General features: G+C 38.2%; 1 protein-coding gene across 1 annotated transcript in view; it reads left to right on the forward strand.

The window, feature by feature from the left end:
• Positions 1-26,697, forward strand: part of LOC122726151 (ATP-binding cassette sub-family A member 10-like) — a 117,545-nt gene that overhangs the window by 11,109 nt on the left and 79,739 nt on the right. Inside the window, exons 4-10 of the mRNA XM_043963684.1 lie at positions 4,464-4,628; positions 5,362-5,465; positions 7,644-7,870; positions 13,688-13,826; positions 15,841-16,026; positions 20,589-20,736; positions 26,459-26,624. Of these exons, the coding sequence (XP_043819619.1) occupies positions 4,464-4,628; positions 5,362-5,465; positions 7,644-7,870; positions 13,688-13,826; positions 15,841-16,026; positions 20,589-20,736; positions 26,459-26,624 (1,135 nt within the window). The remainder of the gene's footprint in view (positions 1-4,463; positions 4,629-5,361; positions 5,466-7,643; positions 7,871-13,687; positions 13,827-15,840; positions 16,027-20,588; positions 20,737-26,458; positions 26,625-26,697) is intronic.

Here is a 26,697-nt window from a genome sequence, read left to right on the forward strand (position 1 = left end):
ACATTTAGTACCTTCCTTTCCTCACTCTTTTCTAAACCTCTTGCAATCTGGCTTCTGACTTCATCATTCATTTGAACTTTACCTCTCCAAAGTTACCAGTGACTTCCTAACTGTCAAATGAAAAGACTCAATTCTCATCTTTCTTGACTTCTCTGAAGCAGTAAACACTAATGATCACCTTTTTTCCTTTCCTTTCCTTTCCTTTCCTTTCCTTTCCTTTCCTTTCCTTTCCTTTCCTTTCCTTTCCTTTCCTTTCCTTTCCTTTCCTTTCCTTTCCTTTCCTTTCCTTTCCTTTCCTTTCCTTTCCTTTCCTTTCCTTTCCTTTCCTTTCCTTTCCTTTCCTTTCCTTTCCTTTCCTTTCCTTTCCATTCTTTTCTTTTTGCTCTCTCTAGTTTAGGTATCATGAGGGTGATGTCATGACTTGCAGGGAATTTGATTTACGTGACCTGAGGCATCTGGGTCCAGTGGGAAGATATATACCAGGATGACTGGAGATGGTCTTGTATTTTTTCTTAAAGCAGTTGGGATTAACTGACTTGCACAGGGTCACACAGCTAGTAGTTGTCTGAGGTGAGATTTGACCTCAGGTCCTTCCAACTTCAGGGCTACTGCTATATTCACTGTGTCACCTAGCTGCCTACAATCAACTATACTGGCCTACTCAAGGCTCCTCAGAGTTGATACTCCACCTTCTATCTCCATGACTTTTTATTGTCTGTCCTCAGTGCTTATAATGCTTTGCCTCTTCACCTCTGACTCTTGGTTTCCCAACTGCCCTCAAGACTCACCACAAGTCCTGTGTACTTTAAGAGGCCTTTTTTCTTTCCTCTCTCCTTCCCCCACCATCTCACTCCTGCCTTCAGCCTCTTAGATTACTTGCTATCTACTTTGCATATATCTCAAATATATGTAATTGTTTACATGTTGTATCTCCCATTAGGACATGAGGACCTTTCTTTGTATCCTCAGCACTTAGCTTAATACTTGGCACCTAGTAAGAGCTTAGTAAATGCATATTAACTCATTGACTAATATTTTCCATATGGTTCTCCCATACCAAGCACTGGTCTGGGCCTCCAACTGCTCCTCTACACTGTTCTCTCTGCCCTCCTTTTTTTTTTCCTTTAAAAAAATTTATTTAGTATTTTATTTTTCCCCAATTACACATCAAGACCAATTTTTAACATTTGTTTTTAAAACTTTGAGTTTCTGGCCTCTTTTATCATTGATCTTTTACCTATTTTGTCTTTTTATTGATGGCTTGCTAACACACCTAAAAGATACTTCTCAGCAAAACCTTGTTATAATGAGTCACTTAAGAGAAAAATTTTGTCAGCCTCCTTCTTGAAACAGCTATCATGATTGAGCACATGGCTTATGGAGGTCCTCTACAATTTGCTTGGATTTCACAATCTTGCTCTTTTGTTCTTGCTACCCAGCCTTTTAGTGTCTGTGTTCTGATTGATGGAGGCCCAACTCTCTATAACTATTATCCATTTAGTTTTGCTGTCTGGGTTTTGAAGTCTGTGTCTGTGCCCTCTTTCTTGTGGTCTGGACACTCTAATTGTGTTCTAATGCCTCTGGTCCATTCTCTCTATTCCTAATAAAGAATGACATGTCCTTCTATTCATGGGTTCCCATAATTGCATCTCTAGGATCCTTGCCTTGGTTACCATTTCCTACTTGATCATCTCCAGGAAGGGGGCCTCTGCCTGCCTGAATCAATAATACTGCCTGTCTCCAACATGCTAACTGAACACTTATGGAAGCACACAAACCATTTATTTCACTTTACTGGGTTTAATGCCCGAGGCTCCAAACATAACTTGGTCCACTAGACTTCCATTGTAGTCAGTTCAATTCAGCAAATGTTTATGAAATGTCTATCATGCATAATAGGCACTATGCCAAGGGTTAGAAATATAAAGGTTTAAATATTTCTGCCTCATGGAAGTTGTTTTCTCTTGGAGGATATAATATGTATGTAAAAACAATAGCTCCTTATCAAATGTTTACTATGAGCCAGGCACTGTGCTGAGTCGGGGAGAATACAAGGAAAGGCAAAAACACCATTTCTGACCTCAAAAAACTCACCTTCTAATGGAGAAGATGACCTACAAACCATTATGTACATACATAGGGCTGGGAAAAGGGAGAAGAAGAGGACTGAGAAAGGCCTCCTACAGATTGAAGTTGAGATTTGAACCAAGTCTTGACGTAGAAGTGAGAAAGGAGAACATTACACATGTGTGGGACGGCCAGTGAAAAGGTGTGCAGTCAGGAGATCAATAAATCAACATAGATAGTTCAAGACGCAGCAAAAAGGTCAGTGTTGCTGAATTAAAGAGTATGTGGTGGAGCATGGGGGTGGGGGACAGGGAGAGAGTAAAGTATCATAAGACCAAAAAGGTAGGAAGGGACCAGGTTGTGCAGATCTTTAAAAGACAAATAGAGGATTTTGTATTTGATCCTGGAAGTAATAGGGAGCGTTTGGAGTTTACTGAGTAGGGGATTGACATGGTCTGATGTGCATATTAGGAATGTACACAAAATGAAAATTACAGAGATAGAAAACACTAGTGCTTGAAAGGGGGGAGGAGGAACCAGGAGACTTCATAGAAAAATGATGTCTAAACTTATCCTTGGAAGAAGATAAGGATTTTGAGAGGTGGAGGTGATATGGGAGTGCATTCCAGTCATGAGGAAGGATAGGGAGAAAGGAAGGGAGTAAACATTTATATAGAGCTTGCGCTAAGCACTTTACAAAGATTGTCTCATTTGATCCTCATAATAACCCTAAGAGGTAGGTACTGTTATTTTGTTTGTTTGTTTGTTTTTGTTTTTTTTTTTGCAGGACAATGGGGGTTAAGTGACTTGCCCAGGGTCACACAGCTAGTAAGTGTCAAGTGTCTGAGGTCAGATTTGAACTCAGGTACTCCTGAATTCAGGGCCAGTGCTTTATCCACTGCGCCACCCAGCTGCCCCAGGTACTGTTATTATCCATGTTTGATAATTGAAGAAATGGAGGCAAACAGAAGTGAAATGACTTGCCCAGGGTCACAGAGTTAGTAAAGTATCTGAAGTCATATTTGAATTCAGTTCCTCCTGATTCCAGGGCCAGTGCTCTATTCACTGAGTCACCTAACTGCCTTATGGTGAACACTTTGCCCAGATGATCTGATAGGAGATGGAAATTTGAGATTACTGAACAGTTGAAGCATAGAGTTCCTGGGGGAGGAATGTGGCAGAATGAAATAAGTTTGGAAAATTATATGGGAGCCAGATATTAGAGGGCTTTAAATGCTAGGATAAAGAGTTTGCATTTTATCTTGTCAGCACTGGGAAGTCACCACAAGTTTTTGAACAGAGACTTGACTTGGTAGGACCCATGTTTGGGAAATATTATTTTGACAGCTGTGTGGAACATGGATTAAAGGAGAGAGCCAAGTTCCAAATTTCTGGACCTGCCTATTTGAAACCTGCTTTAAAAATGTTGCTCTATCTCAGTCTGAGACCTGGTCATTGGATGCACTTTAATGACATAAACTTTGTAATATCTCTTCTCCTGGCAGCTTGTGTGATGATGATAATGGTAACAGATAGCTTTAAGTAGTAATGCTTTAAGGTTTTGAAAGTGCTTTACAAATATCTCATTTTATCCTCACAATAACCCTGGGAGGTAATTGCTATTATTATCTCTATTTTGCATATGAGGAAACTGAGGTATATAGAGAGGTTAATTGAGCTGCCCAGGCTCACACAGCTAGTAAATATCTGAGACTGGATTGGAACTCAGATATTCCTGATTTTACGTTCAGCGTTCTATCTACTATACCACTTAGATGACAAGTACTTATATGACACATGCCCTTTCAATTCTCATTGACCCTAACAGGTACACCCATTTTTTCTCCAGATCTATGACTTTCAACAACCATAAGGTTGTTGTCTGAAGTTCAAATTCCAGCTGAATAAATCATTCCATGTCTCAGTCCTGATTATGGTACTGAAAGTAATTCTATTAGGTTAAAAGATTCTTAGAAAAACAAATAGAACAGTTTAATGATATCAGTACTGTTACTGTACAAGTTTGATATTTTTGTACTATGGGAATTAACTGAGAAAAGTATGAAGGTGCCTGAAGGAAAATGAAGGAAAATATAGGACTTTTTTGACTTGTTACTATTATTTCAAATGTGTCATACTCTCAATTATTTTATGCAAAACTGAGTTAAATTGACATAGCTCTGTGACTAAAGTTGGTCATAAGGTTGGCTGATTGAACATCAAACATCCGTTTCCTATGGACTTTTACGAGTCCTAGAAAATTAGAGTCTGGACCTCATATTCAGGGCCCACTGTTTAACTTTGTTTTAACAAAACATTTTACTTAAAACAATTTGTTACAACACTGTACAATTTAACAATAATCTAATATGACTCTTTTTTCCTACAAATGTCAGGAAGAAAAATCATTGGGATGCCAAATCAAGAAGCAATGGATGCAATAATTCCAAAAAATTATTCTGAAATGGTGGGAATCATCTTCACGAATAATTTCTCCTATGAGTTGAAGTTTAATTGGGGATATAGGACACCTGTTATGAAGGAACATTTAGATCATTCAGGTGACTTTCTCATTAGAAAATCATACCAATCCATTCTGTGTCACAGTATATTATGAATTATAGATGAAGATACATGATAAAATGTATATTAATAGGGAAGCGTAGTATTTGTTTCATTCATTAATTCAAATATGGTGTTTCTAGTGTAAAGCAAAAAAATCTGTCTACCACCATGGCTCAATGACTTGTTGAAAGATTACTCTTTCCTACTAACTTCATCTTTTGTTTTTTCAAACACTGCAATTTTTCTTACGTTTTCCTTTTTGCTTAAAACTTAACAGATATCAACAAATGAGAACTTTTCACAATGCAAAGAACAGAAAAGAGGATTGAAATTGAAACTGTGAATACTTATGCATAGTTTTTAAAATGTGTATTTGATTTAATAGTAACAAGACTGACCTGCTTGTCTGGCTCCTTCTGAACTCCATTTTGCTCTCTTTTCTGTATATTTCTAATTCTTTTTCTTTTTCTTTTTTTTGCTACTTATCTTCTTTTTTGAGTCATCATCACTACCCATCATCTTTCCTCAACCCATATGCCCTTTTACAGATAAACAATGTGTCTAATCAACAAAATGCATTTCTATGCTATTTCTAGTGTTTGACTAAAAAAAGATTCTTGGGTCTGTATCATAGGCTTTGAGCTAGCTTCTGGGTACATGTACTTTTAAACCAAAGTAAAAAGATGTCACTCCCTGTAACACTTAGTTGTACTTTTCTTCCTCTTAAAGCTCACTGTTTTGAGATGTTTGGAGTAATCACATGTTCCCTTACAAGCTACTGGGAAAGAGGTTTTGTTGCTTTTCAAGCTGCCATTAATGCTGCCATAATAGAAGTAAGTGCATAATTAGAAGAACCTAATGATTAATATGAGTTAATAATTTCAGAAGAGTCAATATTTTGGTACAACAACAACAATAATAATAGCTAGCTAGCATTTATATAGCACTTACTATGTGCCAGGCACTGTGCTAAGTGCTCTATAATTCTAATTTCATTTGATCCTCACAAGAACCTTGGGGGATAAGTTCAATTTTTACCTCATTTTACAAGTGAGGTAAGTGACTTGCTTGGGGTCACACAGCTAGTATGTGACAGAGGTCATATTTGAAAACTCAGGTCTTCTTGGCTCCAGGTCCAATGCTCAGTGCACTATGGCGCCACCTAGCTCTCAAGCCATAAGAAGCCTATGTTAGTAGAAGGCATACTAGATTTGGAGCCAGAGGGGCTGGGCCCTATAGGATCAGATAAAGGACCTAGCCCACATTTTTCATTTTAAAGATGAGGATATTAAGGCCAAGAGAAGTTAAATGAATTGCTGAAGGCAGTTAGTAAATATTTAACAACCCAATCTCAAAAGAAAAGTTCCTTTGACACACTTTTTTTTTTTTTTTTGGTGAGGCAATGGGGGTTAAGTGACTTGCCCAGGGTCACACAGCTAGTAAGTGTTAAGTGTCTGAGGCTGGATTTGAACTCAGGTTCTCCTGAATTCAGGGGCGGTGCTTTATCCACTGCACCACCTAGCCGCCCCTCTTTGACACACTTTTAAGTGCAATCTTCATTGTTACATTTTCCTCTATCACTTTACATCTAAAGCATCAAGGAAACAATAACTTAGCCCCTGATTTTGTAGTGTTTGCCAGTTTCTGTGACCTAAATGCTCACATTGAAAATGTAACAGTCACTCCTGGTTTGAGAGGACTTTAGCTCGTCCTTGGGCCAAGGTCACATAAATAAAAAGTGGCTGAGGTAGGATTTGACCCCAGTCCTCTGACTTTCAAATGCTATCGAGCTTTCCTCTGTACCATAGTGCCTCTCATTTCAACTATGCCACTTATCACCTATGTCCCTTAGGGCAGGGCACTTAATCTCGCTTCTCAGTTCTTCATGAGTTAATTGAGGAATTTTTTGAATGATTTACCTTTGGGATCTCAGTCAGATCTTTTTTTAAAAAATAGTATTTTATTTTTTCAAATTAGATGTAACAATAATTTTTACCATTCAATTTTTTTTCAATGTTTATGGATTTTAGTTTAAGAATTCATGGACCAGGGGCAGCTAGGTGGCGCAGTGGATAGAGCACCAGCCCTGGAGTCAGGAGTACCTGAGTTCAAATCTGGTCTCAGACACTTAACACTTACTAGCTGTGTGACCCTGGGCAAGTCACTTAACCCCAGTTGCCTCACTAAAAAAAAAACAAAAAGAAAGAATTCATGGACCAGCTGATTTTTTTTTTAGTGAGGCAATTGGGGTTAAGTGACTTGCCCAGGGTCACACAGCTAGTAAGTGTTAAGTGTCTGAGGCCGGATTTGAACTCAGGTACTCCTGACTCCAGGGCCGGTGCTCTATCCATTGCGCCACCATCTAGTTGCCCCAATAGAATAAGTATTTTTTTTAGAAAAAGAATTTGAAGGGATCAGAATGGGCAATGATGTATAAAACTCTTTTGCAGGCAGTATGAGAGCATACTTGGAAAACTCTAGATATTCAACAAAGGACTTAGTTGAAACAAAAATTTCAGCAAAGTAGCAGAATATAAAATAAACCCACATAAATCATTAGCATTTTTATAGATCACCAACAAAGTCCTGAAAGAAGGGGTAGTTAGAGATATTCCTTTTAAAATAACCATAGATAAGGGGCAACTAGGTGGCACAGTAGATAGAGCACTGGGCCTGCATTCAGGAGGACCTGAGTTCAAATCTGGCCTCCTTTACCATTCAATTTTACAAAATTTTGAGTTCCAAATTTTTCTCCCTGCCTTCCTCCCCTCCTTTAAAAGAAACAGTAAGCAATTTGATATAGCTTATACATACATACATATATATATGTATATATATATATATATAGTCAGATCTTTATTGACAATCCTATGATATACATAAATGACCTGATGTTTAAGTAACATAGCATTTATGATAACTAAAGACAGAAAGAATTAAAAGTTTCTGTAATTTCTTGATTTTTGCTAATGTTCAATATCATGTTTTTTTGTGTTAACCTTCTAATTTAGATTGCTACAAATCATTCAGTGATGGATATGCTCATGGCAGTATCTGGTATAAATATGAAGACATTACCTTTTATTGCCCAAGGAGGATTTCTGAATGAGATTTTTATTTTCTTCTGCATAATTTCTTTTTCACCATTGATTTATTTTGCATCACTCAATATTACAAGAGACAGAAAAAACATCAAAGAGTGGATGACGATGATGGGTCTCCAAAGTTTAGCATTCTGGTAAATTAATCATTTTTATCTATGGGTGGCACAAATGAATGAAGTAGAGGAATCAGACCATTTCCAAAACCAGAGTTCTTGTCTAATTAGGCAATAAACATTTATTAAGCACCTCCTATGTTCCAGGAACAGTGCTAAGCACTGGGGAGACAAAGAAAGTCAAAAGATGGTCTCTGCTCTCAAGGAGCTCATAGTTTAATGGGAGGAGACAACCTGAAAACAACTATTTACTAACAGAGCTATATATAGGAAATTGGAAATCACTAATAGAGAGAAGGCAGTAGGATTAAGGGAAATTGAAAAAGGCTTCCCATGAAAGGGAGAATTTTGTGGGAATATAAAATATTGTTATAATATTGTTGTTTATATATAATTTTATGTTAAATTATTACTATAATAGAGTATCATTAAAATAGCTCTATTTGCTATTTCTTCATATGTTCCTATCACTGGATTAGATGGCCCTCATAGATGTTTTTTGGGTTGGAAACAAGAAATGATAATAAGATTTTTCTTTGCTTCTTTGAGGTAAAAAAAAAATGTAATGCTTACTCCACAGTTTCGGTAAACATGGGGAAGGCAAGTCCATATTAAAGAGACAGACTAGGCAACTGAGGCAGTGAGCAGCAAGGCCAATGGAGGCAAGGGCAGTCATCTATTCCCTTTCAGCTGCCCCTCCTTTAATGCCTCCCCATCACCGGTCGTCCTGACCTATGTCTTACCATTGGATTCTGATAACTGGAGGAAAGAGTGAGGCTGATGACTTTGCACAGCCTTGCCTTACAGAAATTCAATTCACTTGCAAGTCAAGATATCACCTTCCTGATGTCAATGGTACTCTTTGAGAATGAAGGATGAACAACAACAATCCAGTATCTCCCAATATAGTACTGCAGCATAAGGAAACATCAGCTCATAAAAGCCAGCAGGCAGGAAGGCAGGCAGGCAGGCAGGTGACAAGCATTTATTTTTTATTACTTTTTTTTTTTTGTGGAGCAAAGAGGGTTAAGTGACTTGCCCAAGGTCACATACCTAGTAAGTGTCAAGTGTCTGAGTCCAGATTTGAACTCAGGTCATCCTGAATCCAGGGCCAGTGCTTTATCCACTGAGCCACCTAGCTGCCCAACAAGCATTTATTTTAGCCTTACTATGTTCACTTTCTGTTGGCAGGGCAACAGGTTCAGTTGGTACTACTCAGAGGAACCCAAAGAATCATTGAAAACACCATACAGGATCACCAGTTTAGAGCTGGAAGGGACTTTAGAGGCATTGAGTTTAATTCATTCATTTTGTAGATGAGGAAACTGAGGCCCAGAGAAATTAAGAGACTTGCCCAGGGTCATACAGGTAGTAAGTGGCAGAGCCTCAGATTTGAACCCAGGCTCTATAATTCCAAATCCAGTGCAGTCTTCAATAAGTGATGACAGAGGAAGTAAGTATCTAAGATGGGATCTGAACCCAATCTTCCTGGCTCTAAGCCCAGTGCTCTATCTGCCACTTGCTGCTTGCTACCTCTAGCCCAACCCCTTCAGTTTTACAGAGGAGGAAACTGAGACTCAGAGAGGTTAAATGACTTTGCTCAATAACACAGAGGAAGCAAATGGCAGAGGAAGGATTAATTCCTTCCTCCAAAGCCAGTTTTCTTTCCATTGTGACCTCTAAAAAGATAGTGCCAGGACATTATAGACTTCTAGGTTCACCAGTAGTTGTAGTAGAGTCAGATCATTCACAATGTTCAAACATTTTTCATAGGCATAATTTTTGGATCAGGTTTAGCATGTAGGATAGCTCCTGTCCTCATTGCTTCCCATTTCTGCATTTCCTCTTATAGAAGTTTTACTATCCCCTGAGGGTTTCCTCCAGGGAGATTTAGAACCTATGAGTTTTTCTATTTATTTCCAGGAAAAATATAGCTCTCTAGAGGGAAGCTTCATTGATCTATGTCTGTGGGAAAGAGTCAGAAGCACAATGGGAATTATTCCCTGCTGACATCTGGCTCTGAGCTCTGCTAGTTCAAAGCATGCTCAAAGATCTTTTCTTCTCCTCATGAGGGAATATTATTGCCATAGAAAAGAGTCAGTCCATGACAAAGGTCATTGGAATACAGGGAATGGCCAACTCAGTGAAAAACTACCTCTACCATGGCAGATCATCACCTCTTCTACACCCTATAGTCTTAAAGGTTACATGGGATTAAGTGACTTCTCTGGAGTTACATAGCCAGTATGGCTCAGAAGGTTCCCCTGAACTCATGTCTTTCTGGCTCTCAGTCCAACTTTCTATTCATTAAGAAACACTGCTTCCCAGATCCTCTTGTATGCATAAGCAAGTATTCAGAAGTGGTGAGCAATTTTTTCTACAAACTGAGTGTGTTGTTATTGGAGTGGCATTATGGAAAAAGCCATCATAATACAATGACATACACTAATGCTTCAAGGACCTAAAATAATCTGTTTAAAATGCTTTTATTGGTGAGGCAACTGGGGTTAAGTGACTTGCCCAGGGTCATACAGCTAGTAAGAGTCAAATGGCTGAGCTGGATTTGAACTCAGGTCCTCCTGAATCCAAAGCTGGTGCTCTATCCACCACACTGCCTAGATGCCCCTAAAATACTCTTCTGTTGTCATACTCTGTCAAATGTACTGTGCACCATTTTGAGACCACATTTTAATAAGGATGTGGGAAAACTACTGGAAGGTCTAGGTCTAATGAAAAGAGAATTAGATTTTGAATAAAAATAACTCAAAGGATCTGGGTTTGGATCCCAAGTTAGCCAGTTACTTGGGATTTCATTTAGCTACAAGAAAAATGTTCCTACTTCTGTATGAACTCAGCCAGGTCCCTTTGCCTTTCTAGAGATCAGATTTCTTGACTATATCACAGAATTTACTTATCAATTTGACCAGCCAATGCCAATAAGCCAGAACAAATAAAAAACGATTTTTATTCCACTTAGAATGTGGCATGTCCCACCAACAATTGATCTAAAATGTGCCATTCACAATTTAGCAAGCAATATCTATACATTATATAAAATAAAGAAGACAAAGAAACAGTCTACTTATTAAAAGGAAACTTCTCTCATTTGCTAGGGGAGTTATTTTCTTAGAATAGCTAGTTATACTAAATCAAAGAGAACTGTCAGGCCAGACAAGGCAAAAGGACTTTCTTGGGACCCTGTAATCATCTACTTTTATCAATTAAGTCTTTTTGTACATATATGAGGAGAAAAGGAGTCCCTGAACGACACAAGTTGTCATATCTGGTGTTGCACTTTATGAGGTTTTACATACAGCAAAATGGTTAACAGAACAAAATGGACTCAGTCATATTCTTCTAGAAATTAATTTATTATTATGGTTCTTAAAAAATCATTTTCAACAACTGTAAAATGAAGGCATTAGATTAGGCCAGAGTTTCTTTTTCTAAGGATCCAAATTTTTTTTATTATATCAATATTTTTTATTATTTTTAAAAATAAATTTATTTGTTTTAGTTTTCAACATTTATTTACATAAGATTTTTCTCCCTCCCTCCCCTCCCTCCCCCCCTCCCCTAGACAGCAGGTAATCTGATATAGATTTTATACATACATATATATATATACACACATAACATTAAACATATTTCTGCATTAGTCATGTTCTTAGAGAAGAATCAAAGCAAAAAGGAAAAATCTCTTTTTTTTTTCTTTTTTTTGTTTTTAGTGAGGCAATTGGGATTAAGTGACTTGCCCAGGGTTACACAGCTAGTAAGTATTAAGTGTCTGAGGCTGGATTTGAACTCAAGTACTTCTGACTCCAGGGCTGGTGCTCTATCCACTGCACCACCTAGCTGCCCCGGAAAAATCTCAAAAAAGAAAAACAACAGCACCAAAAACAAAAGAAATAGTGTGGTCCACTCAGCATCCATATTCCACATATTCTTTTTTTTTTTCTGGATTTGGAGAGCCTTTTCCATTATGAGCCCTTTGGAACTCTCTTGTACCATTGGATTGGTGAGAAGAATCTAGTCTATAACAGTTGATCAACACATAATGTTGATGATACTGTGTATAATGTTCTTCTGGTTCTACTCATCTCACTGATCATCAGTTCATGCAAGTCCTTCCAGGTTTCTCTGAACTCCTCCTGCTCATCATTTCTTACAGCACAATGGAACTCCATCATATTCATATATCACAACTTGTTCAGACATTCCCCAATTGATGGGAATCCCCTCAATTTCCAATTCCTTGCCACCACAAAAAGAGCAGCTATAAATATTTTTGTACATGTGGGTCCTTTTCCCTTTTTTAATGATCTCTTTGGGAAAAAGACCCAAAAGTGGTATTGCTGGGTCAAAGGGTATGCACAGCTTTATAGCCCTTTGGGCATAATTCCAAATTGTTCTCCAAGAGGGTTGGATCAGTTCACAACTCTACCAATAATGCCTTAATGTTGCAATTTTCCCACATCTTCACCAACATTTATCATTTTCCCTTTCTGTAATATTAGACTATCTGATATATGTGAAGTGGTACCTCGGAATTGTTTTAATTTGCATCTCTCTAATCAATAGTGATTTAGAGCATTTTTTTTTCATATGGCAACAGGTAGCTTTGATTTCTTCATCAGAAAACTACCTGTTCATATCCTTTGACCATTTCTCAATTGGGAAATGACTTGGATTCTTATTAATTTGATTTAGTTCCCTATATATTTTAAAAAGGAGGGCAGATAGGTAGCACAGTGAATAAAGCACTGGCTTTGGATTCAGGAGGACCTGAGTTCAAATCCAGCCTCAAACACTTGACACTTACTAGCTGTGTGACCCTGGGCAAGTCACTTAAGCCTCATTGCCCCACCAAAAAAAAAAAAAAAAGAAAGAAATGAGGCCTTTTTTCCGAAGTACTGGCCATAAAAATTGTTTCCCAGCTTTCTCCATCCCTTCTAATTTTGGATGCATTACTTAGGCCAGAGTTCCTTAATCTTTTGTTTTAATTCATGGACCCCTTTGGCAATCTGGCCAGTCCTGTGAACCATTTCTCAGACTAATTTTTAAGCAGAAAATTAAAACGTAGACTTATGTTTGTTTGTTGTTGGTTTTTTTTTTTTAGTGAGGCAATCGGGGTTAAGTGACTTGCCCAGGGTCTCACATCTAGTAAGTATTAAGTGTCTGAGGCTGGATTTGAACTCAGGTCCTCCTGACTCCAGGGCCGGTGCTCTATCCACTGCACTACCTAGCTGCCCCAAAATGTAGACTTATGAAAGAAAACAAATATGTTGAAATGCAGTTATCAAAATATTTTTAGATTAAGAACCCAGGTTAAGATCTCCTGGATTAGATGATCTCTAATGCTTCTTCCTGCTCTGAGTTGATAATCCTATACTTGTTTCCATGTGTAAGATTCTATGATTCTGTGAAAAGTAAAAAAAAAAATGACAGGATGGAAAATAGGACCTTTTAGCATAGGTTAAAAATTTTTGGACTGGTGGTTGCCTTGAAAAGAGAAAGCTCATGTGTTCTTTCATTGTCTCATATGAATAGCATGTGAAGAGTTTTCACAAGAAGAGAAGGATGTCCATATCCAAGAGGCATGAACAAAACAGATTTAAGTCAAAAGGGTAGAGATTTTGGTCAGCCATAAGAAAAAAAGTTTCTACTACTAAGGAAAATTGTGGAGTCTGTTTCTGACAATATTCAGGAAAAATATTTATCTGTCTTAGAGAATAAATAGAGTCATTTGATGCAAAGAAGGGGACCGTGATGAAGATCTATGACTGTTTCACTTGCATATGGAATTTTGGAATAATGCAATCAATGTCTTTGCCTTAGGCTTTCTTGGGGTTTGCTGTATGCTGGTTACATCTTTATTATGTCCATATTTCTGGCACTTGTGACATCTGCTCATCTCGTCGTCATGACTGGCTACTTTGTATTACTCACCCTTTTTTTCCTATATGGTTTGTCTACGGTAAGTTGTTGAACTACATGTTGCTTCCCATACTTCAGAGTCAACTATTTAAGTGAATAATAACATCAACACAGAGTGTTAATGAAGTCCCTTCTTTTTCTTTTCTATTTCGCATGATTGTTATGAGGAAAATGATGCATCAACTTCAGATATTAGCTGCTTCAACTCTATCGATTAGTTTTTCCCACATTCTTTACAAAATATAGTCACCAAAATGGTAGATAGTACATTTAGCAGAGTGTGACAATGGGGGATTATTTTAGACAGATTACCTAAAAATTTTCATCAATGTATTCTATTATATTAGGTTGTGTTTTTTTAAATCTTGTTGACTTTTTCCCACATTGAAATTCTAATAATGACACATATTAGGCTTGTGGTTAAAATTGTTTACCATTTCTGAATGCTTTCCTAAGAAAGCACTCGATAAACAGATGCTTGGTGGATAGAGATATGGATTCAGAGCCAGAAAGACTTCAAGTGAGAAAGATTCCATAGTTATGAGAACCCAATATGTATTTGTAGCAATAGAGGTCCCCATATGTAGGGAAAGCCTACCTGTGGCAGGTTGTTATTGTGTGGCTCAGAGGGAGGCAAAAGAGACATCTCTAACCCCCACTCTTCTCAAAGAGAGAATTTAATTCTTGTCAGGAGAAGGAAATATGAATTTCGGTCAAAGCCCACAGTTCTGTTCTCACAGAATACTAGGGGGTACTAGGCTATGGCTATATCTTCTGCTACCTCAAATATTGCTACTCCTGGGGATATGATCAGATTGTATCTAACCTGATTGTTTTGTCATTTTGGGCAAAAGGAAGACTACAAGTTCTATATCCAAGGGTTGACCTCTTTCTCACCAAATATTAGTTCCACAATGAACATACATAGTGAATAGTAAAGAAATACATGTATCCAAATTATAACACAATGGAAGTCAGAGAAAGCATACACACACACACACACACACACACACACACACACATATATATGTGGGAAAATATACACCAGACAATACAGAATGAAGGAGCTCTCCTATTGGGAACAAGGTAACTGCTTAGCCCACAGAGAGGATCCTAAGGGGAAACTCCCTGAAGCCTTTAGAGTAGCAAGCTAAATATAGGGACAAGATGAAGACTGACTGCTCCTCTTCCAAGAGATGTCTTCCTATGTCTTCCCAAAGTCTTCATCATCAACCTGAAATGAGGTTGGTCTCTTCCATCTCCTCTCCTCTATTGAAGCTAGAAGCCAGAATCACTTGAAGGAACTCAACTTGAAGCTTGAAGAGTCACAAAACAGGACACACACACACATACACACACACACACACATACACACACACACACACACATACACACACACACACACACACACACACACACACACACATATATATGTGAGAAAATATACACCAGACAATACAGAATGAAGGAGCTCTCCTATTGGGAACAAGGTAACTGCTTAGCCCACAGAGAGGATCCTAAGGGGAAACTCCCTGAAGCCTTTAGAGTAGCAAGCTAAATATAGGGACAAGATGAAGACTGACTGCTCCTCTTCCAAGAGATGTCTTCCTATGTCTTCCCAAAGTCTTCATCATCAACCTGAAATGAGGTTGGTCTCTTCCATCTCCTCTCCTCTATTGAAGCTAGAAGCCAGAATCACTTGAAGGAACTCAACTTGAAGCTTGAAGAGTCACAAAACGGGACACACACACACATACACACACACACACACACACACACACACATACACACACACACACACATACACACACACACACACACACACACACACACACACACTGTCCAGGAACTGGAGCTCTCTTGCCTCTCTTGCTAATCCTTCTCTGCCCCTGACTCAGGGCAGGACATTCATCTCTCCCAATAAGGAGAGAGTCCCATACCAATGGGCCTTGGGACAAAGGCTACATATTAATTTTGTAAAAGATCCTTATTACAGTGTACCACTTCATTGCTATCCAAAGAATAACTTGCCAAATAAGGTTATTGTCTTTCAGGTAGTTTTTGCTTTCCTTCTATGTGTATTGATAAAGAAACCTCTGCTAAGTGGACTGATTGGCTTCCTCCTTACTGTGTTTTGGGGATGTTTGGGATTTGCTACGTTGTACAAGCAACTTCCTACCTCTTTGGAATGGATTTTATGTCTCCTTAGTCCCTTCGCTTTTAGTGCTGGAATGGTGCGGGTAAGTCTGATCTGAGCTGTGAGACAACTTCATGTCAAAGGTTTTGATACTTGACAATTTCCATGCTTAGCCTTCTAAGCATTAACGTTTTTCCAATTAATGCTATTCTGACTTTGCTGAAATAATGAAATCATTTAAGAGGGTTCGATAGTCATACTAAGTGGGACCTAGCTGTGGTATATACCAATAACTCTCAAACTATTTTGCTTGTGGCCTAGTATTCTTTGCTGTAGAAACTGAGGCATATGGAATAGTTAAAGTGACAACCTTAAGGGAGAGCCAAGAGACTTGCAGAAGTATAGTTTCTCTTTAATAAAAGAAGTATTTTCTTTGGTTCATTAGGAATTCAAGATCTGATGTTCTAAGGTTAGTGCATATGTATAATAGGCGAGGATGTTGTATGTATGTGAGATCATGTCTTAGCCATATTATGCATTTTGTCTAAATACAATTTATATTAAGCAACATTATTGAAAACTTTTCTCTGAGATAATATGATATTCAAAATTTTTATGGCATACTTAGTAAAACTCACAGCACCCTTGTGTACTGTGGAACACCCTTTGAGAAGCACTGGTTTTCAAAAAACACTGGTGTACAAGATGCCTCGTATGTGTATACTTGATAGAAATGTTTTATTGGGGGGAGGATGTAACAGAACAGGGCCTTGGTAGTAGAGGAAGCCTATGCCTCTCTGTGTATTGTGCAATGAGCATACCCATCCCATCAGGTACTCTTTTCCCCATATATGTCCTACATAGTCCAACCCGATGGCAGGGAGCCAAGACTTCTCTAACAGAAGAGTTAAAAAGGAAGGAATAACCTTTTATTAAGCACCTACTATGGGCCAGCTTACTGTGCTAAGTGTAACTCATTTGACCCCCACAACAACTTTGGGAGGTGGGTACTATTATCATCCCCATGTTACAGCTGAGGCAATTGATGCAGACAGCAGTGAAATGGTTTGCCCAGGGTCAGATTTGACTGTAATACACTGCGCCACCTAGTTACCTCATCATTGTATGAGAAGTGCTAATGCAAGGCCAAAAGATACTCTTAGTGATAAATACAACCCTCTCTGTCTGGTTTCCTTGGCCCTTGCTTGTCTAGACAGCTAGGATGTCACTCGATCTGTCCATAGTTAACCTGTTGAGAAAGGTGTGCTATGTTGTTTGGCCACTAGATGCCACAGATTCCAGTGAGTAGCCTACTCTCAACGACTCCCATCCCCCAATGCTATCCTTACCACTTCTACTCTTTTGGCCAGCCAAGGACTAATCTGGCCCTAGGTTAAATGTAAGTCTATTGGTCTGGTTTATTATATACTCCTAAAACACACACACACACACACATTCACACACCCGTGAAAATAAAAGGGAAAAAAAAAGTAAATTTCGTTTTAACACCTTGAAGTCCCATCCCTGCCTTCTTCAGTCATAGAATTTGACAGTTTTATGTCAATGTCTATGTGCTTTTTAAAAAAAACACAATCAGACATCAAAAGAAACTCAAACAGACAAAAAAGACAATGCTTCAACTAGCAGGAGGCAATATTGTTGCAGCTTTGGTTAATTTTTCCCTCCCCTCCCCCCTCCCCCATTCCTCCTCCCAGCTGGTCCGAGGTGATTGGAAAGGAAATGGATTGAGAAGGTTAAAAAAAAAAAAAAGCAAAAACCCAGCAGGAGTTAACTCAGCAGTGTTCTGAGGCAATGGGGAGAAAGAAATTCTGGCCTGGAACTCTGCTAGTTCTCAAGCTGACAGCAATGCTATTGATGGTGTCCCAGGTATTCTCAGTTTGCTCTGCCCTGCACAGTACATCTGCTCCAGATGTTGTCCACTTCTGTGTCCTCAGATCCTCTATTCCTCTAGTTTATAGCAAGTCCATGAATAGCTTCACAAAATGATCTCATTTCCGTTTCTTCTCTGCTTTCCCCTGCTTGCAATCCCTGGGATAATGCACCCCTGTCCTGCTCTTTGCCACATGGTAGAAAAAAACACAGGAGTCTGGTCTGCAAGCTTCTCTTTGCTTTAAAAAAAGTTCTAGGCCCATGAAAAGTCTGAGTGTGAGTCACTCAAAGAGCAAAGGCTTTAGAAACTTGAGAATGCTTAGAAATGTATGCCTAACACACATTTCCTAGCTTACTTATGGCTCTATCATCCCTTTACCATAGCCCTCCTGGTAAGTCTCAGAAAGCTTGGTTACATTTCAACTTTCTAAAGGATAATGCTGTGTCATTTATAAAAGGCTGTCACAGTGAGGACATAGGCAAAGAATAAAGAAAAGCAGAGCCATCCGTAGCGATAGTGAAGGGTACCTGATCATGGAAGTCACCAGAAGCAGACCATAGATTTAATTAGACAAGTAGGCTATTGATAAAACTGTTAAGGGGAATAGGGGAGCTGTTAAGACATTATACTATTTCCCCAAGTTTCCAGGTGGCACCCTGGATAAAGGGAAGCTTCCTTTCCAAACTTTCCCCAAAAATGAGGAGACTGGGAATACAATCATTTAGGTAGTGGTGTGTGTGTGTGTGTGTGTGTGTGTGTGTGTGTGTGTGTATTTTGAGAATGTTTCTAATGATTAGTTGTTCCAATTAAATGCTTTTTTAACCCTTGCCCTCAATTCCCATGACTCCCCCAGTCAGCCTGCAAGTTCCTTACTTCTCTACAGCCCTCTTCCTCTGAGCCCAGCTGTTGGCCCCTCAGGACAGTTATAACCTAAATTAACTGCTATCCACAGGAACTGCCCTAGTACTTTTGGGAAAATATGCCCTTGCTACTTTTCCTGAGACCACTTCCTGGTTGTGGCAGGCATACCTCAGAGGGTGGGCTTTGGGATTTCGGGGCAATGCCCAGAGAGTAAGAGAGCTGCCTTCTCCCTTTTTGTGAGTCAGTCAAGACGAGCAGGCATAAGTAGATTGTGGTCTGTTTCCCAGATAACTCATACCTTCCTTCTCTTTATCCGAACTCCCAACATGCCTATCTCCTAAAATTCCATTTTACTATTGAAGGCACCCCCTTCCTTCTAAGTCACTCGAACCACTTTGGGATCACCACTATAGTCACCACTACAATCTTGCTGTTATTTTTGACCTTCACATATGCAATCAGTTGCTAAATCTTGACGTTTTGAACTCCACATCTCCTGAGTCCAGCTCCCTAATTCAGGCTCGCTTCACTCCTAGATGATTACAATAGCTTCCTAATTGGTCTCTCTGCTAAAGTGATCTTCCTAAAGTTGTTCTGGTCATGTCACCGCTATACTCAATGAAATTCAGTACCTCCCTATTGACTTTAGGATCGAATATTATTTCATCATTATCTCATCCTTTTAAAAATGTCTGGTTTTGTGTAAGTTCTATAATGCATATTTATTAGTCCAGTAATATTTCTATATGCGATTTATTTTTAAAAAGAAAATGCAGGGCAGCTAGGTGGTGCAGTAGATAGAATACTGGCCCTGGATTCAGGAAGACCTGAGTTCAAATCCAGCCTCAGACACTTAACACTTACTAGCTGTGTGACCCTGTGCAAGTCACTTAACCCCAATTGCCTCACCAAATAAATAAATAAAAGTAAAGGCAGTTATTCCTTAAACATCACAAGGGTTAAAGGCCCACTGCCCCCACAATCAGGAAAATCTGTATAAATTTTTTTGGCTCTCCCTTTATAGCAGAGAAGAAGTCCGAATTTTTTCTTTTTTCTTTTATGGGCTATTTAAAGTACCTTATTGTAAAATTTGGGTTAAGTATTTGGATATAGGCTCTATATTCTCTGCTGGCATGTCATCTGTGGCTTCTGCAAGACTTTTCTAAAACTTCCGTTTAATTTCTTATGTTGACTCAGGATATATACAAGCCACGAATATGGATGTAAATATTGGATGTGCATGCTCAAAACTTTTTTTAACTAATGGGGTGTGTAAACAAAAAAGTTTGGAGACCACTGACTTAACTGTCCCCAGTTTCACAATGTAATGAGGACTAAAACCATTACTGAGTCATACTCATTTATAAAATATTCCATGTCACCTCTAGGAATTTGTGAGTAATCTAGAGTAATGGAAAATGAGCAGCACTAATATAGTTATGATATTTCAAATTAAAACCCAGTTGAGTAGTCAAAATTAAGCCTGATCAGATGCACAAGATCGATGATTTTTCCATTTTTTTCTTTTTTGCAGGGCAATGAGGGTTAAGTGACTTGCCCAGGGTCACACAGCTAGTTAAGTGTCAAGTGTCTGAGGCTGGATTTGAACTCAGGTCCTCCTGAATCCAAGACCAGTGCTTTATCCACTGCACCACCTAGCTGCCCCTGATTCTTCCATTTGTAGGAATCACTGGAAAAGCCAGCAGCAGACTATTAAATTAAATCTTTTCAGGGGTTTTAATTTTCTCTGATATCATTAACTTTTTTTTTTGCAAAACTTATTCTTTCTGTAAATTAGAATTGATAACAGTGAAAAGAATTTAAGTGATCAATGAAGTTGATTACAAAATAAAACTATAATTCCTATTACTGAAAACCATAATTCCATTCTACTCATTTAATTTTCTTTTCAGATTATCCTCCTGGATTATGATTTAAGAGGTGTTACCTTTCCTGATCCTTCAGGAGAGTCATATCTAATCCTAGCAACATTTTCCATGTTGCTTTTTGATATTCTTTTCTATTTGGCGTTGACATTGTATTTTGACAAAATCTTGCCTAGTAAGTATGAATGTGATTACAATTCAATTTGAATTAATTTCAAAACTTTACTTTCTTTCCAAGTGTTTTCTGATAATTTGATGTTCCCATATATTAAGAAATATTTTACATTGCAGTGGAATGTTATCATCATAGATAGAATAATTTCTCAATTTAGAGCAGGGTGGATCACCTTGAAGAAATTGCTAAATTTTAAAAATTATTCTAAATGTCTCCTTAAAACAAAGGCCCATCTTTTTAACATCAGTATTCTACTGGTCATTTTGTAATAATAATAATGACAATAAATAATAATAGCCAACATTTATATGGTGCTTACTGTGTACTATGCATTATGCTAAGTTCTACATAATTATTATCTCATTTGGTATTCACAACAATCCTAGGAGGAAGGTACTATTATTATCCCCATTTTACGAATGAGGAAACTGAGGCAAACAGTGATTAAGTGACTTGCCAAGGTTCACCCAGCTAACAAAGTGTCTAAGGCCAGATTTGAACTCAGATGTTCCTAACTATAGGCACATCATTCTATCCACTATCCCCCTGGTTGCTCATTGTTTAAATGGCTGAAAATTATGAAATGCTATAGTCTCTGAAGGATGGAAAATGGGCAATATTTAGTATGCTGGGTGGCACAGTGGATTGATTGCCAGGCCTAAAGTCGGGAAGACTCATCTTCCTGAGTTCAAATACAGCCTTCAGACACTTACTAGCTGTGTGACCTTGAGCAAGTTACAACCCTGTTTGCCTCAGTTCCTCATCTGTAAAATGAGCTGGAGAAAAAAATAGGAAACCCCTCCATTATCTTTAGCATGACCCACAAAGGGTCATGAAGAGTCAGAAACAAATGCAAAATGACTAAAATAATTTAGAAGGCAAAAAAGAGGTTCACAGTGGATATAAAGAGACTGTGAAGGACTATAAACCAATTACTGGGGAGAAGGAGAGTAAAAGATGTTATCAAATAGTAGTATGAGCAAAAACTAAGATTTCACTATGACAATGAAGGATAACTGATGGACAACCTGAGTCTCACCCTAATATCTTTCCGTTGTCTAGAGAAATAGAGGAAATCCTCCAATACGTTGGGTAGATCTCATATAGCAAACATGGGAAGACAAGAGTCATACAAGATGGACTGACTAGGTTATTATCTGCATCATTGCAGTGAATACCCATATTGATGAGATCATGGATCTATTTGAGGTAGGAGGCCAAGTTCTGTTGAGAGGCAGAGGAGGACCAGAATGACTGTAGCATGGTTTGGAGCTGGATGGGAAGTAACATGGTACCCTGGTTCAAGGAAAGATAAGGTGAAAGTATACCTTTTAGAGCCTAGATTATTTAAGCATGCTTACCTTAGAAGCCCAATTTGGAGTTCAGTGGTGAGAGGAAGGGATCATTTTGGCTCCATGCATGTGGCTCAATTCAATCCAACTCAACAAGTAATTGTTTAGGGCTTACTATGGCCTAAACCCTGGAAATTAAAAAAAAAACACATAAACACACAACAACTAGATGAAAAAACATCTCCCCTTAAACAATTTACATTTTTTTTTTTGCAGGGCAATGAGGGTTAAGTGACTTGCCCAGGGTCACATAGCTAGTAAGTGTCAAGTGTCTGAGGTCAGATTTGAACTCAGGTCCTCCTGAATCCAGAGCCAGTACTCTATCCACTGTGCCACCTAGCTGCCCCCAACAATTTACATTTTCTAGGGCTGAAAAAATATTTACTCATAAGGTAACGTGTCCAGTCAACAAACATTTATTAAGCACCTACTAAAGATACTTGTGCTAAGCTTTGGGGATGCATAAAAAGGCAAAAATAGTCCCTGGTCGCAAGACATTAATAAGATTTATGCATGATATACTGGAGACAATCTCAGAGGGAAGGCACTACCATTAAGGGGAATTGGGAAAGACTTCTTGCAGAAGGCAGGATTTTAGCTGAGACTTGAAGGAAGCCAGGGAAACCAGGAAGTGGAGTTGAAGAGAGAGAATTACAAGCACGGGACAGACAATGAAAAGGTAGAGAATCAGAAAATGTAATGTCTTGTGAGAGAAACAGCAGGGGAGTCAGTATCAATGTATCACAGAGTACATGGAGGGGAGTAATATGTAAGGAGACTGTAAAAGTAAGAAGGGGTAGAAAGGGCTTTCAGAACCACAGAATTCTAGATTTGATTGTGGAGGTAATAGGGAGCCTCTGGGATTTATTGAATGAGAAGGAGGAATGAGCAGTAACCTGGTCAGACTTGTGCTTTAGGAAGATCAATTTGTCAGCTGAGTGGAGGATGGAATAGAATGGAGAAGAGATTTGGAGAAGGGAGACCAACCAGCAAGCTATTGCAATAGTTCAGGTGTGAGGTGATGAAGGCCTGCACCAGGGTAATGATAGTGTCAGAGGAGAAATGGGGAATGCTTGAGAGAATTGACTTGGCAACTGATTGGGTATTAGGAGGAAATGAGAGAACAAGAGATGTGAAGAGGGAGAGAGTGTAAAAACCCAGCAGGATTAAGAAATACTTCTTAAAGGAAGTGCCACATAATTGAAGCTAGCTGGATCATCATGCACTTCCTGTCCCTTAACTGTGGTTAAGGGACCCTCTTCTTTTCCCATTCAACACTCTATGATCTTTTTAGCTTCCATAGATTTAATAATCATCTTTATGAAGATGGCTCCCAAATCTATACATCCAGTCCTAATCTCTGTCCTTAGTTCCATATCCTAATTACTAACTTCTTATTAGATATCTCTGCCTGTATATCTCATAAGCATTTTTTAAGCAACATATCCAAAGAAACAGTTATCTTCTTTTTAAAATTTTGAAAAAAATGTTGTAGTGTTGTTTTTCCAAATTATATGTGAAGACAATTTTTAACATTCATTTTAAAAAATTAGTTCCAAATTTTCTCTCTCCTTCCCTCCCTCATCTTCCTTTTCACTAAAATGGAAAGCAATTTGATATAAGTTATATATGTGTAATCATATAAAAATATTTCCATATTAGTCATGTTGTGAAAGAAGAAACAGAACAAAAGAAAAAAACACAAAAAATTAAAGTGAAAAATAATATGCTTCAATCTGCGTTCAGATTCCATCAGTTCTTTGAATATGGGTCCCATTTTTCATCATGAGTCTTTTGATATTGTCTTGGATCAAATCATCTTCTGCTCTAAACATATCCTTCCTTCAAATTTTGCTATTTAAGTTGAAATTCACTTTCCTTCTTCCCTGGACTATTGTAAAAGCTCCTCAATTGGCCTTCCTTCATCCAATCTCCCTCCTCACCAATCAATCCTCTACACAGTTTCCATATTAATATTCTTAATGCACAGGCCTGATCACATCACTTCCTTGCTTAAGAAGCTTCCATGACTCCCTATTGTCTCTCTCATTAACTAAAAACTCTTTTTGTTATTTAAAGCCCTTTATGATCATGTTCCAATCTACAGTTAGAATGATTCACATTTACTGTCCTTTAAACACCCTGTGTTCCAGTCAGTCTGTCTTACTTGCTATGCCCCATTCATGACATTTCACCTATTACTTTAGTAGGGCTCACTCCCATGTTTGGAATTCCATCTCTTCTCATTTTGACTTCTTGTATTCTCTAGCTCTTTTCAAGATTCAGTTTAAGTCCCTTTTCCCTAGGAGATCAGCATTTTCTGATTCCCCAGTTGTTTGTGCTTCCTTTGCCTGAACTGACACAGTAAGTTTTAGTATTTATCTGTGACCATGTCTCTTCTCCCAAACCCCAGTAGGATATAAAATCCTTTAAAGCAGGAATTATTTCATTTTTGTCTTTGACAGTTCCTAGCATATGGGAGGAACTTTATAAATACTTGTTGAATTTAATTAAGGATGATGGAGACCTGGGCATATTTATAAGTAGCAGAGAAAGGGCCAGTAGATAAGGAAGACTGTTATTGGTGAGAGTGAGAGAGAGAATGTTAGGAAAGGCAAACTTTTAGACTTAGTGAGGAATCAGATCAAGGATGGTTGACCTTAACAGGAAGAGCCACAACTTGGTCAGAGTCTTGTGTGAGGGAGCAATGAATGGGTGGCGGTGATGTGTGTCAAGGAATTTGAAGTACAGAATAAGGGAGAATAGAAAACTAACATAGATGGTGTCTTTTTTCTCAATACAGCAGAAGGGAGGGAAGATCTTTTCTTGAGAGGGAGGTGGCAAAAAATAGTGAAAGAATCTTGAGAAGATTGGAAAAGGCCATTATTATTTTAGTATTCCCTGCAATTAGGAAATAATGCAGAGAGGGCACAATTGAGTTTATTTATAAATCCAAGTCCTGAATGGATCTTCAACTTTACTGATGTAGTATTCTGAGCAGTAAACTGTAACCCTTCCATGCTGGCCCCATCCTATGTGGCTCATGCCCATTCCTCTCATAAGTTTGCTGCTGGAGATACACCCCAAATGCTAGGAGGTTGCATTACTTTCTCTTGAAATTGCGATGATAGCAAAAGAAGTTGTCCATCAACTATCCCTCACTCTTCCCATGTGAGTAGCCTTTCCTCTTTTTTGTTTGTACATTTATTTGAGGACATCCTTCATTCCAGTTCTCCTTTCTAATTCCTTGTTTTGAAGATATATTATAGACAGACACCTTACACTCACTATATGCCTCTCTGCTACCCTTTAGGTGATAGTTTCAATTCTTCAGAATGTTTCATGACTATCCATACAATAACATGTTTTCAAGCTATTCATACAATAACACCTGTAAAATATCAGTTTTTAAAATAGAGGCTTTTATTTCAGGGAACGGTTTGGGGTCATTGAAATAACTTTGCTATTTCCCAAAAGTAATCCCTGGAACCATATGTCTAAGATTACTTACATACATACATAAATACATACAAACATACATAATTCAACTTGATTGACAAGTTCTATGAATTATCAATTAAACTACATGTCATAGTTCAGAAAACTGGCATTCTTTACACCTGTACTTTAATTTTTCACATGTGAATAATTAGACAAACTACCTTTTCAGTGGCTATGAATCTCTTCCAGTAGAGTCTGAAGCTCCAACTCTCTTGGGAACTCTTATATTTGCATGGAAGGACCATTTTAAGGAATACTACTTTCTGACCCATGCTTAGAAGAAGGAAACAAAAATGAAGAAGTCAGCCAGGAACTGAAATTCATCAACTCCTCTCTTGGGTCACCAGGGCAAATTTAGACAGCTTGCAATGTCAGTATCTTCTCCTTTTGCAGGAATAAAGATGGGCAGGGCATTCAGGGCTAGGGAGAAAAAAAAATTCTCTTTTCCTCCTGCAATCTGTGTGGAAGTGCAAGGTGATACAGCCTGGGATGGACATTTTATGTTTCAATCTTATAGGCCATAGGAGAGTTGATTCTTTTGATAAGAGTGCCCTTACTTACTTTCATTTGTCATACATCTTGGAAGTCAATCCAGGTTAAGTGATTTGCCCAAGGGTCACATAGCTATTAAGTGTCTGAATCCAGATTTAAACTGAGGTCTTCCAGACTGCAGAGCTGGCACGCTATCCATCATGTAACCTAGCTGCCCTATTTACAACAGTTACCCTAAGGAAATATATGGAGTCAAAATGAATATTTTTTTTAAAATTACGTTATGAAATGTGAGAGATAAAAATATGCCACCTTAGTTTAGGCTATTTTAATTATTGTGGTCAGACATATCTAATATTTAATTATGTCTTTATTAGATGAATATGGACATCGGCAATCACCCTTGTTTTTCCTTAAGTCTTCATTTTGGTTCCAAAAGCAAAAGGCTGTGCATGAGATTCTAGAGAATGAAACCAACCCTGAGCATTACTCTGACTCTTTTGAACCAATATCACCAGAATTCCATGGAAAAGAAGCCATCAGGTAACCAATTTTTCATGCATACATATAAATACCACAGGTAGGCTAATAAGCTACCCAGTTATTAATAATATTA

The sequence above is a fragment of the Dromiciops gliroides genome, chromosome 4 (assembly GCF_019393635.1).
Source record: "Dromiciops gliroides isolate mDroGli1 chromosome 4, mDroGli1.pri, whole genome shotgun sequence".
In the NCBI taxonomy this organism is placed as follows: Eukaryota; Metazoa; Chordata; class Mammalia; order Microbiotheria; family Microbiotheriidae; genus Dromiciops; species Dromiciops gliroides.